The sequence below is a fragment of the Trematomus bernacchii genome, unplaced genomic scaffold (assembly GCF_902827165.1).
Source record: "Trematomus bernacchii unplaced genomic scaffold, fTreBer1.1, whole genome shotgun sequence".
NCBI classification, from domain to species: Eukaryota; Metazoa; Chordata; class Actinopteri; order Perciformes; family Nototheniidae; genus Trematomus; species Trematomus bernacchii.
The window spans coordinates 15,836,115-15,859,397 of NW_022987973.1; the positions used below are offsets into that span (position 1 = coordinate 15,836,115).

Sequence of the window (23,283 nt, forward strand, 5' to 3'; positions counted from 1 at the left end):
TGTCATGTACAATGCCAATTAATTCAACACTTCAGTGTAACCCAAAAGGAATATGCATGGTTATATGAAACAACAAGAAAGAGCTTAAAGGTTTCATCTTATGTATGGACACCACTGCACACAACAATTATAACTGTGTGTGTATAATTAATTACCCGGAAACTGACACACTGGGCACTAACAGCCCTGTGTGTGTGTCATTTGTGGGGCGTGTGTTTATGTGCGTCTGCGCTTTTCTATCCCTGCCCTGTCATTAAAGGAGATGAAGGGAGGATGTTTGTCCAAGACATTCTTACTGGCTACCCAGTGTGTGTGCGCGGATCCCAACGTTGATGCATTCAGTATGTGTGTCCAGGTTTTTAGTTTGAGTAACGCGGTTAAGATTGGCTTTTTTTATGGTCTGTGTCAAGGCTATAATTTGCCATAATGCTATCCACCTGCTCCATGTCGGCTAGTGAGGGCTGCTAGGGAATGAGTCAATGCTTTCTTTCTTGGTTCATTTCAACACACACCTCAACTAAAATATCTTGTGCGTTACACTTTTTATTTGGTATGCTTGATCTGTTTTTTTATTGGCTAGGCTCTGTATTTTGTTTCAATCAAATAACTGTGTTAAACAATACAATTAAAGAAAGTATTGTTTTATTTTTCTTTGGTCGCTGACTGAACCTTGATACTTGAACTTAAGCCCCTGACACACCAACCCGATTTTGGGAGTCAGAGGCCGTCAGAGGCAGTCGGGCATTCGCGGCGCCCTACTCAGGTTGGTGTGTCCCGCACCGTCGTGTCTTTACGGCACCTTTTCACGCCTCCCGCGGCCGATTCAACATGTTGAATCGGAGGCCAAAGAAAGTCGGGACAAAGAAATCACTCTGATTGGCTGTTCAGCTTAGCGAGTTAGTGCATGAGAAGCGAAGTGGAAGTGAGGGACCAAAACAAACGATTAAGAAGGCACACACAGACGGTTAATCTTTTTCATTTTCATCTCACCCGGACGCAAGAGTTTCTTTTTTATGTTTACATGTTTTCGATCGACGAGAGAGAGTGAAAATGGAACCCAGACGCTATTTGTTGTTTGTTTATATCACGCAGCCTGTTCTTCTTCTCTCGGTGTATAGTCTGTCTTCCGGTTGTTGCCTCTTTTGAATGACGAATACACACTACCGCTGCCTGCTGGTAAGGACAGTTATTGCCACTCGTCAACTGAAGTCTTGTTGTCCGTAGGCGGGCGGCGTAGTCGATGCAGGCGACGTAGCGGACGTAAAAGTCGGGACGTAAAAGTCGGGACGCCTTCGGTACGCGTTCTTTGGTCTCAGGTTGGTGTGTAGCGGCCTTAAGACTTACAATTAAACTGAGTGTGGGTTTCTTCTCATCTTCACTTTTTAGTTTTAGTAAGTTTTGCTTCTTTGGCTTTACCGTGAGTGATGTGACGACCCCTGCTTTACTGTCTCCTGTGGTGTGTGTATGATTACATTCTATAGGAATCAGAGAAAAATAATGTTTCCCCGATCTCAAGCTCTCCTTCAGGCCAGCTTGGTAACTTAAAATACTCCGACACAGACAGAAACGTACTGCATTGAGCGGGCTGCTTCCCAGTGTCAGTGGTGTGTGTTCAGTATTTGGACAGGTGCTGATCCAGCTGACAGATTCTCACACAAATGTATTGAAATGAGGCTGTTCTAAAATGAGACTTGGTGTGAGAATGGTGTTCATTCCAGTGCAATAAAAAGCTTTCCTGCCAGAAAAGCTTTCAATGTGTGTGTAGGTTTTTTGTTTAAACATCTGTATGGCAAACTGCCAGCTGTGTCAAGCTTCTATGTCTATAGGGAGAGACTTAGCATATAATTAGTATTTCTTAGAGCAGGTAGAGCCCGATAACGACATATATAATATAATATATAATGTAATATTAATGCAAACCATCTCATTAGGAATTTGAAAATTCAGTCCATTTATTTCCATACCTGGACGGCCTGACAGTGGCGGGGGGGGGGGGACTTGCGAAGAAGCTGAATGCCTTCTTCCTCAGTATCTCCTCTAACTCTTCCCTGAGACTGCTCCAAGACACACAGAGTACGGCTGCACTCACACAAAGTAGTAGAAGGCAGGCTCTGGCCTCTCGTAAATCTGCAGCTCTGTGAGTGTGTTGCGTTGCACTCACATACTGTGCTCTGACTGGACAGTTGTTTTCTGACGTAGCCACCATACTACGCACAGGGATATCGTTCATTTCCTGTTGCACTGATGTAGAAAACATTGTGTTGAATATCTTTATTAATTCTAACGCGTTCTAACCCCCCACCATAACTCTGTGCTTCTGATTCTCTTGCTGGTTCGTTCCTGCTTTCCTTAAATGGACATTTGTGTCATATTGAACTTCTCCAAACGAGTAGTATAGCAGCAGCTGGATAACCTTTTTTCAAATCTCTGTGAATCAGCTGTCTTTATGAAAAGTGTATGTAGAGTCTAACCACCCTTTGTATTCCTGGCTGCACTGGGGGTCTCTACACATCCATTACTGACTAATTCAATGACTGTTGTGTTGTACATTTTTTTTTATCCTATATTAATCTCATTTCAAAAGTTAATTTCTCATCCTCTTTGTCCTCACAGCAAATGGTGATGAGCCTGCGAGTGTCGGAGCTGCAGGTGCTGCTGGGATACGCTGGGCGCAACAAACACGGACGCAAACACGAGCTTCTGACCAAGGCGCTGCACCTGCTGAAGGCCGGCTGCAGCCCCGCCGTGCACATGAAGGTCAAAGAGCTCTACCGACGACGCTTCCCAGCCAAAATGGTGTCCCATTCAGAGCTGGCCATGCCCGGGCCGCACCACCCGGCCTCAGCTGGCGTGGTGGGAGGGGGGGGCGCCGCACTACCCTCCGGCCTGACACAGCTGGCGTACGAGGGTCATGGCGGAGCCCCGTCGCCCGCTGCCTTACTGCCCCTCTCGCTGCTGGGCCCCGGGAAGCACGAGCTGACGGGGCTGACGCACCACCTGTCCGGCTCCACGCTGCACCCGGTCCACCCGGACGTGAAGCTGCAGAGGCTGCCCTTCTACGACCTGCTGGACGAGCTCATCAAGCCCACCAGTCTAGGTGAGGGCTCCAGTGTGTTCTGTGTGTGAGCTTGACTTATGGGGAACAATGATAGATGGATACTTTTCAATCAATATGTATGCATCATATTTTAACCCTTTGTCATTGCACTTAATTTGTGGCGGCTCAATTCCCATTTAAATTTGAGTCGCAGAGAGGCTAAGCTCGGCTTTATGCTGCGACGCATTTTTAATGAGAAAGTCCATGCTGTAGGTTGAAAGGTTGAATATATTTAATAAACAAAATTAAACTAACAATAACTTAGAAGGACCAAAACGGTCAACAGGAACATTTCAGCTCACCCTCTGTCATCCGCACCTGACATGTAACAGGTGACCTATATACACAAACCACACCCATGTGACGATTGCCGGAAGTGCTCAACAAATACAAATAAAAGTGACGTAAACAAATAATAATAATACAAATAACAAACTCAGGCTAAGTAGCATTTTGGCTCCTACATAATTAGTATAAGTCTTGAATGCAGTGTTTCTTAGTTAACAAGAATGTTGGTTCTGTCTCAATAAGACTTTTTTATATATTTGTTTAAAGTTTAGTGTTTTTTTTATAGCTTCATGATGCCAGACTTGACATGGCTGCTTTGTAAGCCGAATAGTATTCTTAGAAATGCATTAAAACACTCCGCAAACAAAAACATTAACTGCAGCTGAGCGTGAACATTAGTTCAGCCTCCCTCTCTCTCTCCATATGTTTCCGGTCTATATCCTCACCGTCAATTATCCACTGAGTGTGAAAATGCTGAAAATATGATCTGCAAGGTTGTGGATATTTATGTCATTATATCAATTTAATAATCATGGCAGCAGCCTCAGAAAACATTGATATTTGTGTTTCTGCTCTGCTGGAGAAGGCTCCCTGTTAGTGTTTGTGTTGTGCTGCGTGCTAATGCTCTGACAGGGCACAGAAATGCTACTGCAACAATATCATGTACAATATTGTTGTTACCCCACAAGAGTTCAGAGTAAACTGATGCAACAGTTGGTTCATTAGAGGTGTAAGTGAAAATATTTTTAAATAGAAGAGGATGATTTTGCCAACCACATTTTCTAACCTAATAGTGGTTTTTCTTGCTTGGCTGGTTATTTCCATTAATGAGCAGCAGAGAATGTGTTTGGAAGAAACCAACATTTACTGACTTATCATATAAATAGATAACTTTTTTATAGATGTGTAGTACATTTAAGAGTGACGTTTGGACACTGAACTCTTGCCAGTATGCATCATAGGTGAATATTGGTTTTTATTTTGATATTTATATTGTTACGGACTGCTATGCTGGAATTAACTTTGGGTGGGACAAGCAACGCTGCCACATGATGAATTGTCCTATTTTAATCGAACATACATTTTTCCTGCTGTGAGACCAATTTAACATCAGTGTGGAGCCACTGAATATTAATGAATCTCTGCATGGAGACCATCAACAACATATGTTGACATTACTGCATTTATCTACAGCGAATTCACGTCTCCTAGGAAACTACATTAAGTGATAAATGAGAGCAGAGACACTCCCCGTCAATCTGTAGCTGAGAGAATAGTTCTGCACCGGCTCTGCAGGAACTAAACTTTCTTGCTCCAATGTGACAACACACCGCTGTAGTGACACCAAAATAAGATCCTAAATAAGTTTAAAATTAAATATTTTACATACGGTTTTGTCTCTCCTTTTGTGCTTGATTGTGCTTACAAAAATGTTTATATTCACAAACAATGTTATACTAATGGTTTAGCAGGTAAAGAAGTGAATCATAAACTTCAGATTATAACTGTACGAAGAACTTACTAAAGATGTAATAATAAAACACAATGTGGTATTATTTATTAAGATTTAAACTGTCGGAACTCAGAACAGTTTGAGAGTGCTTTAATCAGATTTGATTGACGGTAGAACCCTAAACAAACAACCCACCAACTGTCATCAGACTTTCATTCAAATATTGCGAAATCCGCGTCAAACCAAGAACAAGTAAGCAGATAAAACTAAAATCCTTCATTAAATACACTTAAACTTTTCCAACTTAAAAACGCTTTGACGCAAATCACTGCAGTGATTCCAAATATCCATATTAAATATTTTCTTGAATTAACTTCTTAAAAGACTTTTAGTCTTAGTCTCGCACTTGTCTTTATATTAGATGTACATCCAGTACCCAGCCCACTTTGAGCACAAACACACTCTTTGGGCTCTGGGATATATTGCAAATAAATGGAAATGTCTCGATTTTCCTACATTAGCATTTTAATGGAGTATGGGACCATCTTGTGATTAATTTGCCTGCAGATGCATGTACAAACACAGCGCCTGCAGCTCTGCCATCACCCCATCTTTCTCCTCTTCCCCTTCCTCACTCCATCCATTTCCTGCACATGTACCATTCCTCTCTCCCTCCCTCTCTCCCTCTCTCACCCACCCTGCCTTCCATTCTCTCTCGGACTTGGCGGCCATCCTCTGTAAGAATTTGCATGCAAAGTGATGAAATCATACAGACCTACACCTGTGCCCGCAAAACACACCCTCCCCTCATTTGAATCTGAATCGCACATTCACATCTGTCTCACACACGCTGAAACACACACACTCGCACACTTCTGCACATACAGTACTTTTCAAAACACAGACATACTTTCCAATAAATAATGCATGCTGATCGCATTGTTCCCGCAGAAGCAGAGAGAACCAAAGAAAGACTGAGAGGAGGAACTCGCCCATCGTATCACAAAGCTTAAAAAAATAATGTACTTTAATAAAATCCCTCTTTATCCTTCCTAATAATGAAGAGCAGTAATGAAACCCCTTGATTCATTTTAATTTGCCCCTCATGGGCAGAGATGTTCTGCTCTTGCTATAACACTGCTGTAGTACTCTCTTTCACACACTCTTTCACACACTCCCCCGCCTTCTTTGCTTGTTTACTTTTCTATGATCTTCTGATTACTGCTCTACAACACTCCCTCTCTCCCCGTCTCTCCACCATTGACTCTCCTGTTGTGTTGCCTCCAGTTTCTCTCTCCCTTACTCTCTCATTCTTTCCCTGACTCCCTTCCCCCACTTGCTTGCTGATATCATTTCTTGTTGCTGGAGAAAGCTGATGTGTTGGCCCTGTATGTGCTTAACCACAATTCTGACAGGGTTTTTACAAAAGTGTCCTTGCATCTAAATCTAAACCACAACTCTGAGGAAGTCTGTTTCCACAGCTGAACTGCAGGCTATTCATACAATTCACATGTGAAATGGAATAGAAAATGCTTTTATGTTTGTACACAATTTGGCATAAAAGAAATGAAGAGAAGACAGTACAGGAGCAAAACAGTATGCCCTGGCAAAATGGTCAATTATACAAATGACAGAAGCTCTGTTTCTTCAACCTGCAGATTCCTCTCATGTTGACATGTTGGAATTTTCTTTATAAATACCTTATGCCTACAGTATTGCACACATGCACAGTAAGAAGAAAACCGTGCTCTCGCTGCAGAACCATTTCTCACACACTCATGGAGCTGAAGCAGCGTATATCATTAATAAACTTAAAAAACATTGTAGAGGGGGAAAATGTGGAATCAGATCTATAGTAGCTGTAGAATCGCCATGCATGTGAACATGTTTTCAGATTTTCTGCCTGACTTCTCACAGTAACCTGGTGTCTTGTGTGTATGTAATTGTAGTTATTATCTCTCTCACACCATCCTCCCACCCTCCCTGTCATTATCCCTACCTCCCCCCCCCCCCCCCTTCCTCCCTCGCAGTCTTGTGCTCTCTGCTGAGTCTTATCAGTTTGTGGGATGAAGGTTAGCCGGCCTCCAGTCGAGCCCTGCCAGTCTAAACTGGGCAGTGGTCTCGGCTGCACCAGCTACTGCTTCATTACCATGGCGACCTCACTGGTTGAACTCTCCATCATTATCCATCCTCCATAGAGAACTATGGCTCTGTGCTCATTATGGATATCATTGTGGAGGGCATGAATTATACATGATGTAATCACCATATCTTCAGGAAAAGGATGCCAGCCTATTTTCTGTTTGATGAGCATTTGGTGCATAATGGATTTAAGGGACGATTGCTGCGATATTCACACAATGGAAGAAAATCTGAAATCTGTCTAATCAAGTGTTTGGAAAAAGATGTCAGACCATGATTTTATTTGTTTTATGTCGAACTTTAATAACCTTTTTGAAAACTAGACATTAGCGTTTTAATGGTTAATATCCTATCCACTAAAAATGTGTTTTCTTTTACACCTATTCCGCTTAGAATGCCTGACCTTGACTATTTACACTTGATCTGAGATTGAAATGCACCCAGGTCGAACTAGATCAGGAATGTCACAAATTCAAAAGCCAATCACTGTTAGATCTGCAAATGCGATACATTCTGGCAGGAAAACCCTGTGCCTTCAACACCACAGTGGCAAAAAAAGCGTTAAACCTCAGCGCAGAAAGCAACAATTAGCATTAGCATAATGATATCTAGGCAAACATAGTAATGGGCAGTTTTGGATGTAAACCTGACCCTCAAGCTTCCTTCCACCATCCACCCAAAAATCCGCTGAATATTATTGTTTATGTATCACATCCACTAACACTGTCTGTCACTGCCAGTTACAAGTGAACATGCTAACAAACAAGATACACAAATCAAAGATGCTAACTACACTTATCATTCTGATACTCTGCTAGTACCTAATTTTTCAGGGCCATTTTGAGTTTGGGTTATTTTTCCTCCCATTTACTGAACTTGTGATGCCAGTGCTACCAGTGCTACCAGTGCTACCATAACACCCCAAACATTTTTACACAAAGATATTCCCCAATAATGCTAAATATCGCTTACTTTGTTCTTTAATGTTAGGCAGCGGTGTGTGTTGCCTCTCCGCTGCAGGACCCTCACAGGTTTTCTATTCCGGTCAGGGAGTATCTTATCTTCAGCTCTACATACAGTTAACTGGTGTCATGAAGCACACTGCCATCTGCCTGTCAGTTACACTGTGAACACAAAACGTACTATTATCTCTCGTGCCTTAGACAAACTCTTACACTGACACAACCGGTTTGCCTTTACATTGGGGGATTTGATAAGGTTTTTTGTAAGGGAGCAACTAACCAGTATTTTCATTATCAATGAATCCGTCTATTATTTTTTTCTTCATTGATAAATTCATAGTTTTGCTTTCTCATTGCTTGTTTTATCTAATTAAAAGTATAAAACTCAATTGTATTCAATTTGCTACAAAATAATGTCACAGGACATTCATAAGATATGGAAAAAGCATTGTATTGATGTTTAAAATAGTTGAAAATGTATTTTATATCCTTCAATTAAAAGACCATTCGACTTATGCGTGCAGACCTATTTTGGAGTACCCCATTACATTTTTTTTATATAAGTGAACGTTTCTTGAGACTTTATGGATCTGAATAATTATTTGATATTAAGTTAAACGAACACCAGCTATGTGTCATTTAAAACATGTCTAATAAAAAAATAAAAGTTTAATGCTATTTGCATTTAGTTATGTTGTATATATTAAATTGATTATCGCCCCAGTGCCACACAAAGACTGAATTAATAGATTATGAATTCATTTAATAATCAGTGTTTTTAATAATTCTCCAAACCTGAATTATATTTTATTTTTACTCAGTGGTCCTTTATAAATGTTATGTGTTCTCAGAAATAACACAACATAACGTAAAACCAGGGAAAAGCTTATTATGTCCTTGTGTTCATCCAACTGCACGCTTGAACACTGCTGGCTATTTTTGTACACCAGTCAATTTTTTATATTTCTTAAAGTCAGACCTTGAACTTACTACCTTTGAAAGTGGCTGCAAAGGGGTAAACACCTAGGACAAAGATTGAGATTAATCCAAGACGTTATCATATCTATCCATAACAAAGAATGATATGTTGTATTTTATAAATATAACAATTAAAAAAGTTGTCAATAAACCAAACCAGGACAAATAACACTATGTTTTAGGTTGTCAATAAAGATTAGCTTTTTTCTAATAGCATAAATGAAATCATATTTGAGTTATATTTGAAATCCTCTCTGATTTCTGATCCTTTCTCCTTCGCTGTGCTAATAAAACTCATTCAGGAGTTCAGTCGCAGTGAGTCCTTCACTTGACATGAAGGATTTTATTTATTTTTAGAAAGTGCTGTGATTAAAAAAAACCTTGAGCATTATATGAAGGAAATAATTAAGTACAATCAAATTTCAATGATTAACCACTGAGTGAATACAACATTTAAGATCCGGCTCATTATGAAGGATTGTGCTGTAAGTAAAACAAATACATGTAATCAACCCCATCGTAGAGTAACCATGCACCAATCAGGAGTGTTGCTGTTTTGATTATTTAATTTCATTGTGTCACAAAGTAGGATGTCAGAAATTACGATCTAGAAATGCAAGTTTGCTTAAAGGCAGTCATCCTCCTCCCTGCTGGAGTGTCCCTGAGCAAGTACTCCTAATCTAGGTACATCTTGTTTTGGACATCCTTAGGCGCTTTCACACCGAGTACTTTTCCCAGGAATAGTTCCCGGAACTTTTATTTCCCCGGAACTATCTAGTGAATCCCGTTCACACCGGAATAAGTCCCTGAGGGAGGATTACGCAAATGAAGCCGCTGACGTCACTTCTTCTTCTTCTGCTTTGGGTTTACTGGCAGGCTGCAAACAACTTCACGGCGTATACTGCCACCCGAAGGCCCGGGTAAATCGCCAGAAGCGCCGACACCTCCTCATCACTCCTCCGATCCCACGTTTTATTTTGTGTTGCCATAAATTAGTCTCTCTCCGTTGGTGCTCTCTAGCAGGGACTAAAAAGGGGTGAATAGGTTCCCAAATAAAAAGATATTTTTGGTGCGAACGCAACATCCCAGGAACTATCGGAACTATTTCTGGGAAAAGTACGGGAAAAGTACTCGAGAAGGCAATCAAATACATGTCTCCTCCGGGAATCAGTAAAGATATTATGTCATGTGCATTATCAGCTACATACTCCTCTCCACTCGACAAGCTGAGATTCAACAGCTCTTGTGTCTGCTTGATCCTGAGCACCATCTTTATCTCCTAGTAAACAACTCGGCCTTCTCACATCAAATGAAAATCAGCAAAGGAGCCCTGGCTGCTCTTAACTATAAACACTGCACAAAATGGCTTCCATCTCTCAGAGTTTATAAAAGCAGCATTATAAGTCGGCGCATCATCATCCGCAAGAGTTGCCTGACAGTCCTAAACTCTGATTGAAGTCTAAACATTTAGCTGATCACAAACATGAGCAGCGCTGAGTGTTGCTGTTAGGGTGCTTCGTGATATAATGACTTGGGCATGGCGTATATATCTCATGGAGCCAAACTCTAAAGACATTAGCCGCGTTCACACCAAGTACTTTGCCGTATTTAGTGCCGGCACTCAGAGCCCCGGCACTTATGACCCCAGGGCATTTAGTACAGATCGCGTTCACACCGGAGTACTTTTCCCTGAGGGAAGATTACGCAAATGAGCCGCTGACGTCACTTCGTCTTCTTCTGCTTTGGGTTTACTGGCAGGCAGCAAACAACTTCACGGCGTATACTGCCACCCGGAGTCCCTGGCCGGAAGTCCCAGGAGTTGGGGACTGGCTTCAGTAGAAGCTGCTGGGACTCCCAGCAGCTTCTACTGAAGCCTTCCGAGTAAATCGCCAGAACGCCGACACCTCCTCATCTCCACCGCTCCCATGTTTTGTTTTGTGTTGCCATAAGTTAGTCTCTCTGCGTTTGTGTGCTGGGCGAATGTTAATGCTAATAATGCTAATGCGAGGATAATACAATGGCGGCTCTACAAAACATTTCAGAGTTGTACGAGGCGTGGTTTGCAATTCGCCCAGCCAATCAGAACTGGGGCACTTTTTTCCCCCAGGAAAGTACGATCTCTCAGCAGGCACTAAAAATGGGGGTAAAAGTTCCCGAGGTTAAGTGCTCTTTTTGGTGTGAACGCGACATAAGGGGTACTAACGGAACTAAACGCGAAAAGTACGGTGAAAAGTACTCCGGTGTGAACGCGGCTATTGTGAACCACAGGATATACATTGATGGGGAAAGCAGGTTTCAGCTGCCAGACTGAGAAAACATAATGCCAGCCGTAGCAGTCCTGTAAGCACACTGGAATGCCCTAATGAGCCCTGTCAATAAATAACTGTACAACACCCTCATGCAGATAATGGAGGATTCTGGAAAGTTTTCCATTGTCAGTGTGGGTGTAACTTTCAGATCTAACCTTTTGTTGCGGATCCCTCTGGCATTGTAGTTTTTGAATTTGAGTGACGCTGAAAGGATGTGTGTCTTTGTTCTGCATGTGAATGTTGTTGTATGTTGTGTGTGTGCCTGTGGTGTACCAAACAGGGAAAAAGTAGCAAAGCCACTAGCAAGTTAATAAACTCCAGCTGGGCTTTCTTGTGCTGAGGACAGGCAACAGAGCCCAGCACATTCTCTGTAGCTGAGCTCACACATCTTCTCTGCAAACCAGAACTAAGCCCAGCACCCAGGGTTTTCGAGGTTTTTACTGAAACGTTTTTAAGAATATTCATACTACCCCTACTTGTAAGCATTGGTAGTCACAGCGTGAGTTGAGAGTTTCCTTAAGTACTATGAAACAACTTGTACAGCTCAGTGTAAAAGTGTAGTAGCATTTCATTTTGTTTTTACTATTGCTTTGCAACCAGATATGAGCTAACTAGTTATACATGTATTTAAAATAATTATCATTGTGTCGTTTTGTTTTATCTTATCATGTTCTCTTTATCATGCTTCCAAAAACAATAAGTAGTGGAAGAAGTAGTTGAATCCTTTACTTGAGTAAAAGTAAAAAACTGTCAAAAATGGTCCATTACATTTCAAAGTCCTGCATTCAAAACCTCACCAAAGTGAAAGAAGAAACGTATTATCACCAAGATGTGAAGTATGAAGACTCGAGGTAGTCACAATGGAGTAAAGTACAGGCACCTCGAATGTATATTACTCAAATGTACTTACTTATAGTACATTCCTCTGCTGGTCTTACAAAATGTTTAAAGTTGTGTAATGGACCTTAATTTCCCTTTATGAAATGTACACTTAGTTGCCAGTTAAATTAAAAGCAGCAGACCTTCAATAACTCCTTTCTTCATGAAGGTTGTAATGTTCAGTCTTTGTCAAAGCAGCCTTACAGAGGTGTCAATTCAATTGAAAACACTTTTAAAAGCTGTAGTTTGAAGTGCTGAAAGTGTGTTATATATTATGTTGTATGAACTATTTATCTATAGAGACAGTGGAAACACAAACTATGGCTGTAACCAGGTTTTTATTTTATTTACCTTGACGATTACTTCTCAAGCTTAGGTTGACAAATTATGAAAAACGTCTCAGAATAGTAGTTTAAACACCATACTTAATAAAACAGCAACTGACTGCATGTTTAGTGTCCTCCTTGGTTTATTTCCTCTTCACAGTAAACATTACCCCTTTTGGAGGTCATTTTCCCATCTGTCAGTCTCTCCCCCACCATCTGTCTCTCCAACACATAGTCAGTTTACATTGTTAGTCTATGTAAGATGCAGCACAGGGGCTGGTGCAGCGGGGGTCTCAAACAGTAAACCATGAAGGACAGAGAGTCTGCAGTCTCTATACCTTGTGCTCTCTTAGGTGCAAGATAGCACATTTAGCATCATTCCTGACAGTTAAAGCATGATTTAAAAAACGGTTTGATTTATCTTCGTCAGGCACACAGACCACATGTCCTTTTTTTCTTTTCAAGTCTATTCTCTTCTAGAGAACTCTGTAATACCCACTCTCCACCGTTACAGGCTGTCTCTAAAGCAGAGAGCGAGCGATGTTTAGTCAAAACAAACTCTTGGTAGTGAATGACGCACTGATACAAGCTCTTGTTTGTTCATTTTAATTGCACCTGTGAAAATGTGTGTCCCACTTATTTATTAATGTTCTTGATCTAATAAGCACCACTAAGCAGAAACAAGATTAGATAGAGCTGTGGCAGAAATGTGCTCCATAACTGAAATTACATTTCTGCTTATAGCATCAGTCATTTTGTGGCGTCTTTCAGAGAAGTGAAATAGACACTTCATTCATTGAAATGACATTCTGTATGAGATATAATCAACTTAATCATTTCAATTGACTTCAACTAGTGAGTTTCTGCTTCAACTACATGTCATAAAATCAAACTAAGCATCCTCTAATTATATGTATTAAATGATCCAAAGTCATTCATGCAGTTCATGTATTTTCAAAGATCTACCAAAGCTTCTTTTAGAATTTATAGCAAGAAATATTTGTATTAATAATGATGAATGTTGTATCATCGCTGACATTTAAAAAGCAGTAATACATAGTTAGAAATAACGCCGGAGCCACCAGCCACTTAGTTTAGCATAAACACTGTAAACAGGGAAACAACTCCCTAGGAAATAATCTGACAAATCAACAACTCCCCGCCCTCGCACTTTTGGATTATAACTCATTACTGAGCTTAATAGAAGCTGATCTGGAGAGAGACAATCTTTCCCCCCTTGTTCATAGTCTTTATGCGCTGCTTAGCTAACCAGCTACTGACAAACTAAATGTTTTCTAGCATAAGCAGCTACACAAACTGAAAAACTGCATCATTTGGCAAAATCATGACTTAACTTAGACCATGCCTGATCATGTATAAATATAAATCTTTGCATTTCCTGCTGGGTTTCAGTACCTAACTGCTATCGATCATTCAATACCAGGAAATGATTCTGGTCTGATATCCTTAAAAAACAAACAGTGTATGCATTTCACATATTGAAGAAGTGTGTGTGTTGGGGTAAAAGTCAGTTTGTGTGTGTGTGAGAAAGAGGAAGGCATCAATCCAAGTTCATTTCAACCCTTCTCATATCTCTCCTCAGCACACATTCAAACACAAGAAAAAAAGAGTCTACTGCCAAGAGAGGGAGGGAGGGAAGGAGAGTGAGATATAGAGCGATGGAGAAATGATGGGGGAGAGTGAAAGAAAGAGAGAGAGCAAGAGAGGACAGAGTGAGCGAGAGTGAGAGAGCACTTTCTATTTATAGCCTGTGTGCCCGGAGAGGAGGAAGACTGTTGTTCGAAAGCACACTTGGTGCTTATGATTTTGTTCTGCAGAACACAGGCTGCCACTCCGAAGGAAAAGGAATATACAATAAGTACATGCCATACAAATGATACACCATGTGGGTGGGAGGATGGGGTCCTTACTGGGTAGATAAATGGCTGCTTGAAAGGCTGATGAGAGGAGGAACATGATTGGTCCAGTAATCTTCCCCCTCAACGGCATACATGAACTATAGTAACCTCTACCTTCTTCATCCTGCTGGGTGTGTTGATCATTCATGCACACACGTTAATTAAATAAGAATATGGCTAACTACTCTGAACAATTAAATATAGATTTGTTTTTATGTAATTAGGATAAATGAATCCCAAATTGGGAAATGTTTTCTTGCAGCAGGATGTAAAACAAATTATTGCACATAATTATAAGTAAAAAAGAGCAGAAATAAACAATTACACAAGACAAAACAGAACTAAAAGAGTGAAATGTTTGACCGTGAATAAAGCAACAATGATCATGTTAAAAATATATATTTAGTGCTGCGTGGGTGAACAAACCCACCACTGACTTATTATCTCAATATAATGACAAAATAAAATCATTAAAGATTTTCAGTGAAGGTCTAAAGTGTATTCACTTCAGCATTATATATGACACAAGTTGTCCCATAACATGTCAACATGCTGTTTGGCTCATTGGTAGCCTGCCTGCATCTTCCATTTTGGATTGTTAAAATATTTATTTTAAAAACTAAATAAAAAAAGATGATTAGAGTATTCAAGTTAACTTTTTTTATATATACAGTATACTTAGAACATAACACATGTCCTGTCGGTAGAATTTTTTGTGTGACGTGAATAAATAATGTATAGGTTTATACAAAAAAAACACTAAGTCTTTACTAAGTCAGTATCTGCAGAGACCCTGCCCTCTGTCTGTATTTTCAAGCTACGGAAGTGACTGACATCGTGCCAAATCAAACACAAAGTATATTTGTTTACATTTGGACAGAGCCAAGCTAGCTGTTGCTACCTGATTCCAGTCATATTGCTAAGCTAAGCTAATTGCTTTAAACCTTTAGCTTCATCCTGAGCAGAAACAATAGTGGTTGCAATGTTTTCATCCAATACGCAGTGAGAAAGTGAATACGCTTATTTACTAGAAGGTTCTCCTTTACCTTTAAGTACAAATAGCAAAACACCACCAGGTTTCAAACCGTATAGCTCTTCGTTACATGCTAACCTCGGTCTAACATGTACACTCAAACTTTTCTGGTCTTTGCAAACTTGCTGTCTCTTCAGTGGAGGTTGTTTTAGCACACCAGTTATTTCCAGGACCTCTCAGTGGGCCTATAAATAGAGCACACACACACACAATCACACCCAATCATAGACACTCACACACACACCCTTCTATTTCACCTCTGTGCGAGGTGGTTTTGACGTCCAGGTGTTCTTAAGCTCTTACTAATTTGATGCCTGTCTACCTCAGTAATGCATAGCTGTGCACACATTTAACCTTTTTCTTCTTTTAATGTTTATTTCTGTAGATTTACTGTATTTTACTTGTACTTTAATGCTTGGTCTCATTTGCTGAGGCTTTCTCTTCTTCAACTCCCTCTTTCTGGGTCACTGACATTTTCATTAAGTACAAAACTTGGTGCATGTATGTGATTTTCCCGGGTATTAAACATATCTCTCCTTTCTGTCTTCCTGTCTCTGCAGCGTCAGACAACAGCCAGCGATTTCAGGAGACGTGTTTCGCCTTTGCATTAACGCCACAACAAGTCCAGCAGATCAGCAGCTCGATGTAAGATGAACACCGCTCCGTCAGTGCAGCATGCTGTTCATGAATAATTCATACTTGAGCATGATTTCTGTAGATATGTGGTGATATTTGTATTCCTGTGCTCCAAGGGACATCTCGGGGACCACATGTGATTTCTCAGTTCAAGTTCAGTTGCGGTTTTGCCTGTCGGAGACGAGCTGTCCTCAGGAAGACCATTTTCCACCCAATCTGTGTGTGAAAGTCAACGGGAAGCCATGTAACCTTCCGGTGAGGACTACTCTCAGTAACTCTCGCATGCTAGTGTTGAACCCATTCTCATTACTGTTTGACTTTTCAATAAACACAACAGAAATGCTAATGTTCATCCTTTCCCCTCTGATATGTAGGGTTATCTTCCTCCAACCAAAAACGGCGTAGAGCCCAAGCGGCCGAGCCGGCCCAACAACATTACCTCTCTGGTCAGACTGTCCACCACTGTGCCCAACACCATCGTGGTGTCGTGGACCGCTGAGATCGGAAGGGTAAGAACCAGAGAGTCAAGGAACAATTTCATATCAATGACAGTTAGTAGGTAACAATCAGAATCAGAATCAGAATCAAGTTTATTGCCAGGTATGTTTCCACATACAAGGAATTTGCTTTGGTATCTGGTGGTGCGAACATAGACAATCTAAAAAAACAAGTTGCAAAGTAGGTAAAAAAAAGAAATATATACGGATAATAAAAAATAAGTATTTTTATGAAACAATTTAGGATTAAAAAGGATGCTAAAGACAAGTATTTACACCAAGTTTAAATGTAACTATATCAATTGAGGTAGGATGACTAAACATTCGCTGCCAATGGCTACTTAAATATATTGATTTGCTGGCTGATTATGTTATTGGGGTTGGAGATATCACTTCAGACTTCGGTTACTGATGATGGTTTTTTTTTCCGTCATTTTATATACTTAATGTTGAGACTGAGCAATTGTTTGCATCGCTGATTATCATCTTCAATCAGATCTTTCCAGTTATGGTAATGAGACAATCACTGATTTATAATTTCATCTATACCGTCCAGGCTTTACACGCCTTTTATATAACGCAATATATTAATATGACCTCTTTATCTTAAGGAAGTTGCTGATGCAAATTCTTGTTAACCCTGATCGAAATGCTAATTGATGATTACATGTTGTTTTTGAAGTTTGTAGGAAATGAATGTACACTTAAAGCAGACTTCTATTCTATAATTACACTTCTTGCCTGCAGTGTTCATGGGATTAAATGGTTACATTAGGTTGAATTTGTGGGATGCAGTTTGAAGCCCAACTCATGATTCAGATCATCCCAAAATAGCATTAAATAGTGTCGAGTAATGAAACATAAAACTTCAGAAAGTCTGTGCGTATAACCCTATAGAGTCAAAAGGCAAGCTCAGTCAAGGCACAGTTATTGACAAAATCCCCCTTTTAGACTCAATAAATGTACATGTATCTTACAATAGCTTTATTATCTCATATGCTCACTTATATTTAGCTTGACAGATGGCAGTAGACGAACCATCTCAAAATGAAAGTACATGCTGACCTCAAATATCTTCCTCTCCTCGGTGCTCCCGTACACATGGCTGAACATACATTTGTCTCAGAGCAGGAGGATCGACTTAACGTTACAAAAACATCCCGCCTGCTGAATCACCTCCAGTAACACCATTAGAAGTCATTCTCTGTGCTGGCCTAGAGCTTTGACCAAAAAAGGAAAAACAAAAAAGCGTCTCTGGGTGGGATTTAAAGTTTTATTCAGCCCATGCTGACATTATTTCCTGCATTAATGTGTGTCCTCAGAGTTACTCCATGGCAGTTTACTTGGTGAAGCAGCAGTCGTCCACAGTGTTGCTACAGAGACTACGGGCCAAAGGCATCAGGAACCCCGACCACTCCAGAGCTCTCAGTAAGGATGGTCTTTTTCTTTTTTTAGAGAGATGCACTGATCAATATTTACCTTATATATAAGCTGATCAGGCACTGGCCAGACATGACCAATACACATTTGAGATTGCATTCATCATTCAAACTCCTTGGTGTGTTTGTTTGTTTGTTCTCTTTGTAATCAAATAATAATTGGTAAAAAAAAAAAAAAGTGTTATAACTTACCAGTGCCTATTCCATTAACGCCACAGATTGGAATAGTAGAAAGATTGGAATAGTAGAAAGATTTGGTTTAAATGTAACTTGCCTTTCGTTGTAGAAAGTCTTCCCTTACATTGAAATAAATGAATTGAATTGCTTGTGTGCAGCAAAGTTTGAAACTCAAAAACCCAACATTATAAAAACCACATCTATACTGTATGAATCTCATTCTGTGAGCGATATAAGAAGCTTCAGGTGCAGAGGAGCCTACGTCAGCACCACACAGCATGAGGAGCTCTTTCTCTCCAACATTATTCATTACCTCGGTTTAAATCACCTATTCAAGAAGTACAAATCTGTTGTCTGGTCCTTGCTCACTTATGAATGAGTGTATGTGTGTGTGTTTCCCTTCTTCCTGCAGTCAAAGAGAAGCTCACAGCAGACCCAGACAGTGAAATAGCCACGACCAGCCTTCGCGTGTCGCTGCTCTGCCCGGTAAACATGCTCCCTGCTCCTCATGAATTCACAGCAGTGTTTAGAGATTTTAGTCATGCCAAGACACGTCCGTCCATTATTTTCTTTGCATGTGTCTCAACCTGCCTATAGGCCCTCAAATATGTGTTGTGTACCTCATCCACCTTTCAAATGTCTTCTCTTCCCCCATCATGCACCTTCTCCATGTGGGTTTGGCATATTTGTGACATTTATGCATGCTCTCCATCCCTGCTGTGTGTGTCCTCTTCATGCTCTGACTAAACGTGTGTGTGCGCACACTTTGCAGCTGGGGAAGATGCGGCTGATGATCCCATGCCGGGCGCTGACATGCTCCCACCTGCAGTGCTTTGACGCCACACTGTACATCCAGATGAACGAGAAGAAGCCCACCTGGGTGTGTCCTGTCTGCGACAAGAAGGCTCCTTACGAACACCTCATCATCGACGGGTACATTTCTCAACCCGGCATCCCCCCATCCTGCAACCACCCGTCAGAAAATAGTTCAGAACCATTAACCTTAAAACACAACAGGGCCCCATGTCCGACTACAAGCTGGAGAATTTCAGTAGCATGTTTTGGTTTTATACAGTCATTCATTTGTGTTGTTTATTAGCTGTTCATCTGATCTTACTAAATGTTGTGTTACTACATTACTCATTAGCCAATTTTCTACACTGATACATTGTGATTTATTTAGATTTATCTCAAAACCTAGAGCTTCACAGAAACACAACTTATCTACATCTCATCTTTTGAAGCCATTTGAAGGATTAAACATTATGGAATGGACTTCGTATTTGCTTTAGGATGACTCTAAGTTTGTATGATGCCTTTTTGTGGATTTGCTATGGTCGGCTTGAATTCACTGAAGAAACTGGGTCACTGAAAACATGTCTTCGCAATTATTTTCAAACCACTCTTGCAGCATTTTTTTCCATCCTCGATGCATATGTTTATTATGTTACAAACACTCACTCGGCTATCTTTAAATCCTGAAGGAAGAGGGATAGTATTTGATATAAAAAATAAAGGTGTTTATTATCTCACTAAAAGAACAGTGCTAATGTTAGCTTGTTTTGGAGTAGATTCCTTTTCTGTAGAAGTGAACATTCTTTGCTCAGCCTTTGTGTGCATAAAACCAATTTCTGTTTGTGTATACTTTTTTCAAATAGTTTTTGTATGACGTGTATGTTTGTTTTCAGGCTTTTCGTGGAGATCCTCAACAGCTGCATGGACTGTGATGAGATCCAGTTCAAGGAGGATGGCAGCTGGGCCCCCATGAGGTCTAAGAGGGAAGTGCAGGAGGTCTCCTCTGCTTCCTATAGCAACGGGCTGGATGGTGAGGCATATCATGAGGGATGAAGAGGGGGACAGGGCGGGGTTACAAAACCAGAAAGGCTGCTTCTACATGAAGGCAGGGAGAAAAGCCTGAAAGTAATTAAGTTAGGATTACACACACATGGTAACTGGAACGTGCATTTCCATCCCCTCTTTGTGTATGCATTGTCAGTTTTAATTTGGCGGGGCATCAATCATGATGCCACTGAACAAACTGCCTGTCTCCATAGTAACAAACACTGTTTTTCATTTGAGAGCAGGGGAAAATTGTATGTCTGCATTTTAGCACAGTTACAGTATTCAGCGGTGGTTTGTTTTTCACTCTGCAGCCTCAGAAAATGATAAGCATGAGCACAGTGACTATAACAATGTGGCGGCTGCTCTCCAGGTTCATGTCGGACGTCTGCAGGCTCGGACCAGCGGGGCTCGTCCAACAGCCACGGTGACAGCAGCAATAGACAGAAGGTGGAGGTGATCGACTTGACGCTGGACAGCTCCTCAGAAGACGAGAGCCAGGATTCACCGCCTTCGCCACCGCCGCCACTGCCTCCTCCGCCCAAAAGACCGTGTCCCTCCATGTCCCCGCCCTCTCCGCCACACAACAAAGGGTCAGACACACACACACACACACACACACACACACACACACACACACACACACACACACACACACCATGTGAATTTTCAATGACTACTTTTTACGATGTTTTCTTTGATTGTTGCCTCTGTGTTTAGTGTCCTGTCTGTCTGTAACTTTGCGTGGTAGTGTTACCACTGAACAGGTCTCTCTTGAGAATGAGACCCTGTGTCTCAATGAGATTCTCACCTGTATAAATAAAGGCAAAAAAAAGAAATGTTTCCTTCTCTACACGCACATTTAGTTAAATGGGTAAATGAGGCATATTTTAGCTGCTCAGATGGGTATTTATGAATTTAGATGTTTAAAAATTCATGAGCTTTGCACTTGAACACACAAGTTGCTTTTAATAAATTAACAGCGCCCACAGAGGAAAGCAGAGAGTGCTGGCTGAGGAGTTTTTCAGAAAGTGAAGTTTGATTTTACATCTAGAAATGGTTGACTTTCAAAAAAGCACACAATCGTTTTATGGCACATAAGACTCGGGATCATAGGATTAAAGTTCAGCCAATCGTAATTCAATATGTATATAAATGTCAAAACAGCATTAAATGCTTCACAAACCTCTCAGGATCAGAAGGATTGGAAACTTCTTCCAGCTGACAAACAGAGGTAGGGGGAAGAGCTTTTTTGGGCGCCCCTGTTACTATTCATTTTGACCATTGACCATGTTATGAGATGCACAGTTTAAACGTATGTAGAAGGTGGAAGCTTATGTATATAAAAATCGGGAAACGTGAACTACATCTCCAAACGATTTACAGCCAGTGGAAGCTCAATATTTTACTTGTAATCTGCAGTTTACATTAGTTCACTTTTAATATGGGGTCAACGCTCTTTTTTCATTTTCTTACGAACTGCAAAAAGGAAGCGTTTGAGTTGGCTCTTGTTCGGATTCACGCCTCTGACGAGACTCTTTGGGCATTACAGGTTCAAAGCTGTCCTTTATATGAAAATAATGCATTAAATATGATTTATCAGAAACAAGTATAACATATTAAGTGACAAATCAGAATTGAAAAGATCAGATTACATATAAGTTGTGCTGTTCAGTAATAAACAGATCTGAGTCACATATGTGCAGAAACAAGCTTTGAGTCAGCTTGCAGTCTATGTAGCCATAGTTGAAACAAATTACAATAACGCAAGCCTAAGAGATTGCTGTGTTTCAATGCTCAACAACTCTGAGGAATTAGTTACGAAACTTCTGCTGCTTCATTTGACTTTTATGAATCATGTGACTGTTCAGGGGATTGTGTTTCCAGGTTCAAAGGAGGAGACGAGACACCCTCTGTCCTATCAAATACATATGAAATGAAAGCAAAGCCTTATTATAGATTCATTTGCTTCTTCTCTAAACCTCTTCCTCTGTATCTGCCTGCAGGGTGTTGAACCTGCACCACCAGGCCTCTCCTGTCAGCTGCACTCCCAACATGCCTGCCATGGACACCAGCTACATCCCTCCTGTCCCCCCCCTCATTCAGGACTACAGACCGTACTACCACACCCCCAACGACCTGTCAGGTAAACGTTTCAGGGGTCAAATGTACTGCATTTTTTAAAATTAAATAACCGATCTAATGCTTGGTTTTATTAAATGCATATGGTTGAGAATACCATTAGACACATTTAGCTATATAATATAACTCCAGCTTTTAGTAACTTTAAATAAACTTTATGCATTTGCACCTTTAATATCGGTTGTTGTTGATGTTCACCATTATTCTGCCTGTGCTTGATTTCCAGAGTTGAGCTTCTTCTCGTTTCTTCAAGGTGACAATCATCAGGTATGTAAAACATCACTGAGTTTGGGGAGGCGTGTGGCGCAGTGGGTTGTGCATTGGTGTTCGGATCAGGGGGTCACAGGTTCAAACCCCACTGCAGTCAGCATGGGGGATTGCTCACAGTATTGAGTATGTAAGTCGCTTTGGATAAAAGCATGTAACATGTAATGTAATGTAATGTTTACCCTCCGGATCCTTTTTGTTTTCAGTGAAGCAGAAGCCGGTGTGTTTCACACTGACTGTGCTTACATGAAAAACAAATCAGAATCTGCAAAGTGTTATCTGATGAAAAACTTCCTCTCTGCAGTGAGCAAAGATCTTTCATGCAGAGTCAAACGGTTCAGAATGAAATAAAGAATAGAGATTTTGAGGGTATTGTGGCCATAAGATGCGAGACAGTCTGCTGCTACACGCTCTAACTGTGTCACTGTCTGCTTCTGTCTCTACGGGCTATTTAAAGGAGACATGAGAGTGAGACGTTTGACAAATGATGGTCGTTACCCACCGGTTACTGGGGGGCTGAATTCTCCGAGGCACTCGAACATAAATACAGTTGTTGCTTGATTTCTGACATCCTCATCTGTCAATCTGCTCCGTTTGAGTTCTATTATCTATAATGTTCATTATAAAGGGTTGGTTATCCCACATTACCAACAAAAAAGCAATTTTCTTTTAATGGGACACTGTATCTAGATGTTTAGATCCTTTTGCTTTTGAGATTTCAGATACAGTACAGTAAGCTTTAATAGAATTTCAGAGTTTGAGAAAATTACATTTTAAAAATGTAACAGCAATTACCTTTCCAGAATCAGCAACCCCCGTTGCCCTGGCGATTTCCCCTCGCTGTGAACAGTTTTTATTGGATCATGATTCTCCCGGAGACTGTAAGCAGCATTTCTGTCG

General features: G+C 40.7%; 1 protein-coding gene across 4 annotated transcripts in view; it reads left to right on the top strand.

Moving 5' to 3' along the window:
* The window catches only part of LOC117471172 (E3 SUMO-protein ligase PIAS1-like), a 44,934-nt gene that overhangs the window by 17,843 nt on the left and 3,808 nt on the right, over positions 1 to 23,283 (top strand). For 3 of the 4 annotated variants that reach the window (XM_034115988.1, XM_034115989.1, XM_034115991.1), the window contains exons 2-12: positions 2,614 to 3,097; positions 15,947 to 16,031; positions 16,139 to 16,277; positions 16,397 to 16,531; positions 17,842 to 17,947; positions 18,548 to 18,621; positions 18,908 to 19,068; positions 19,824 to 19,960; positions 20,348 to 20,567; positions 21,981 to 22,120; positions 22,343 to 22,383. In XM_034115988.1, coding sequence (XP_033971879.1) covers positions 2,614 to 3,097; positions 15,947 to 16,031; positions 16,139 to 16,277; positions 16,397 to 16,531; positions 17,842 to 17,947; positions 18,548 to 18,621; positions 18,908 to 19,068; positions 19,824 to 19,960; positions 20,348 to 20,567; positions 21,981 to 22,120; positions 22,343 to 22,383 — 1,722 coding nt within the window. Of the gene's footprint in view, positions 1 to 1,295; positions 1,317 to 2,613; positions 3,098 to 15,946; positions 16,032 to 16,138; positions 16,278 to 16,396; positions 16,532 to 17,841; positions 17,948 to 18,547; positions 18,622 to 18,907; positions 19,069 to 19,823; positions 19,961 to 20,347; positions 20,568 to 21,980; positions 22,121 to 22,342; positions 22,384 to 23,283 lie in introns of those variants that run through there. The other variant, XM_034115990.1, reaches the window with a different exon arrangement.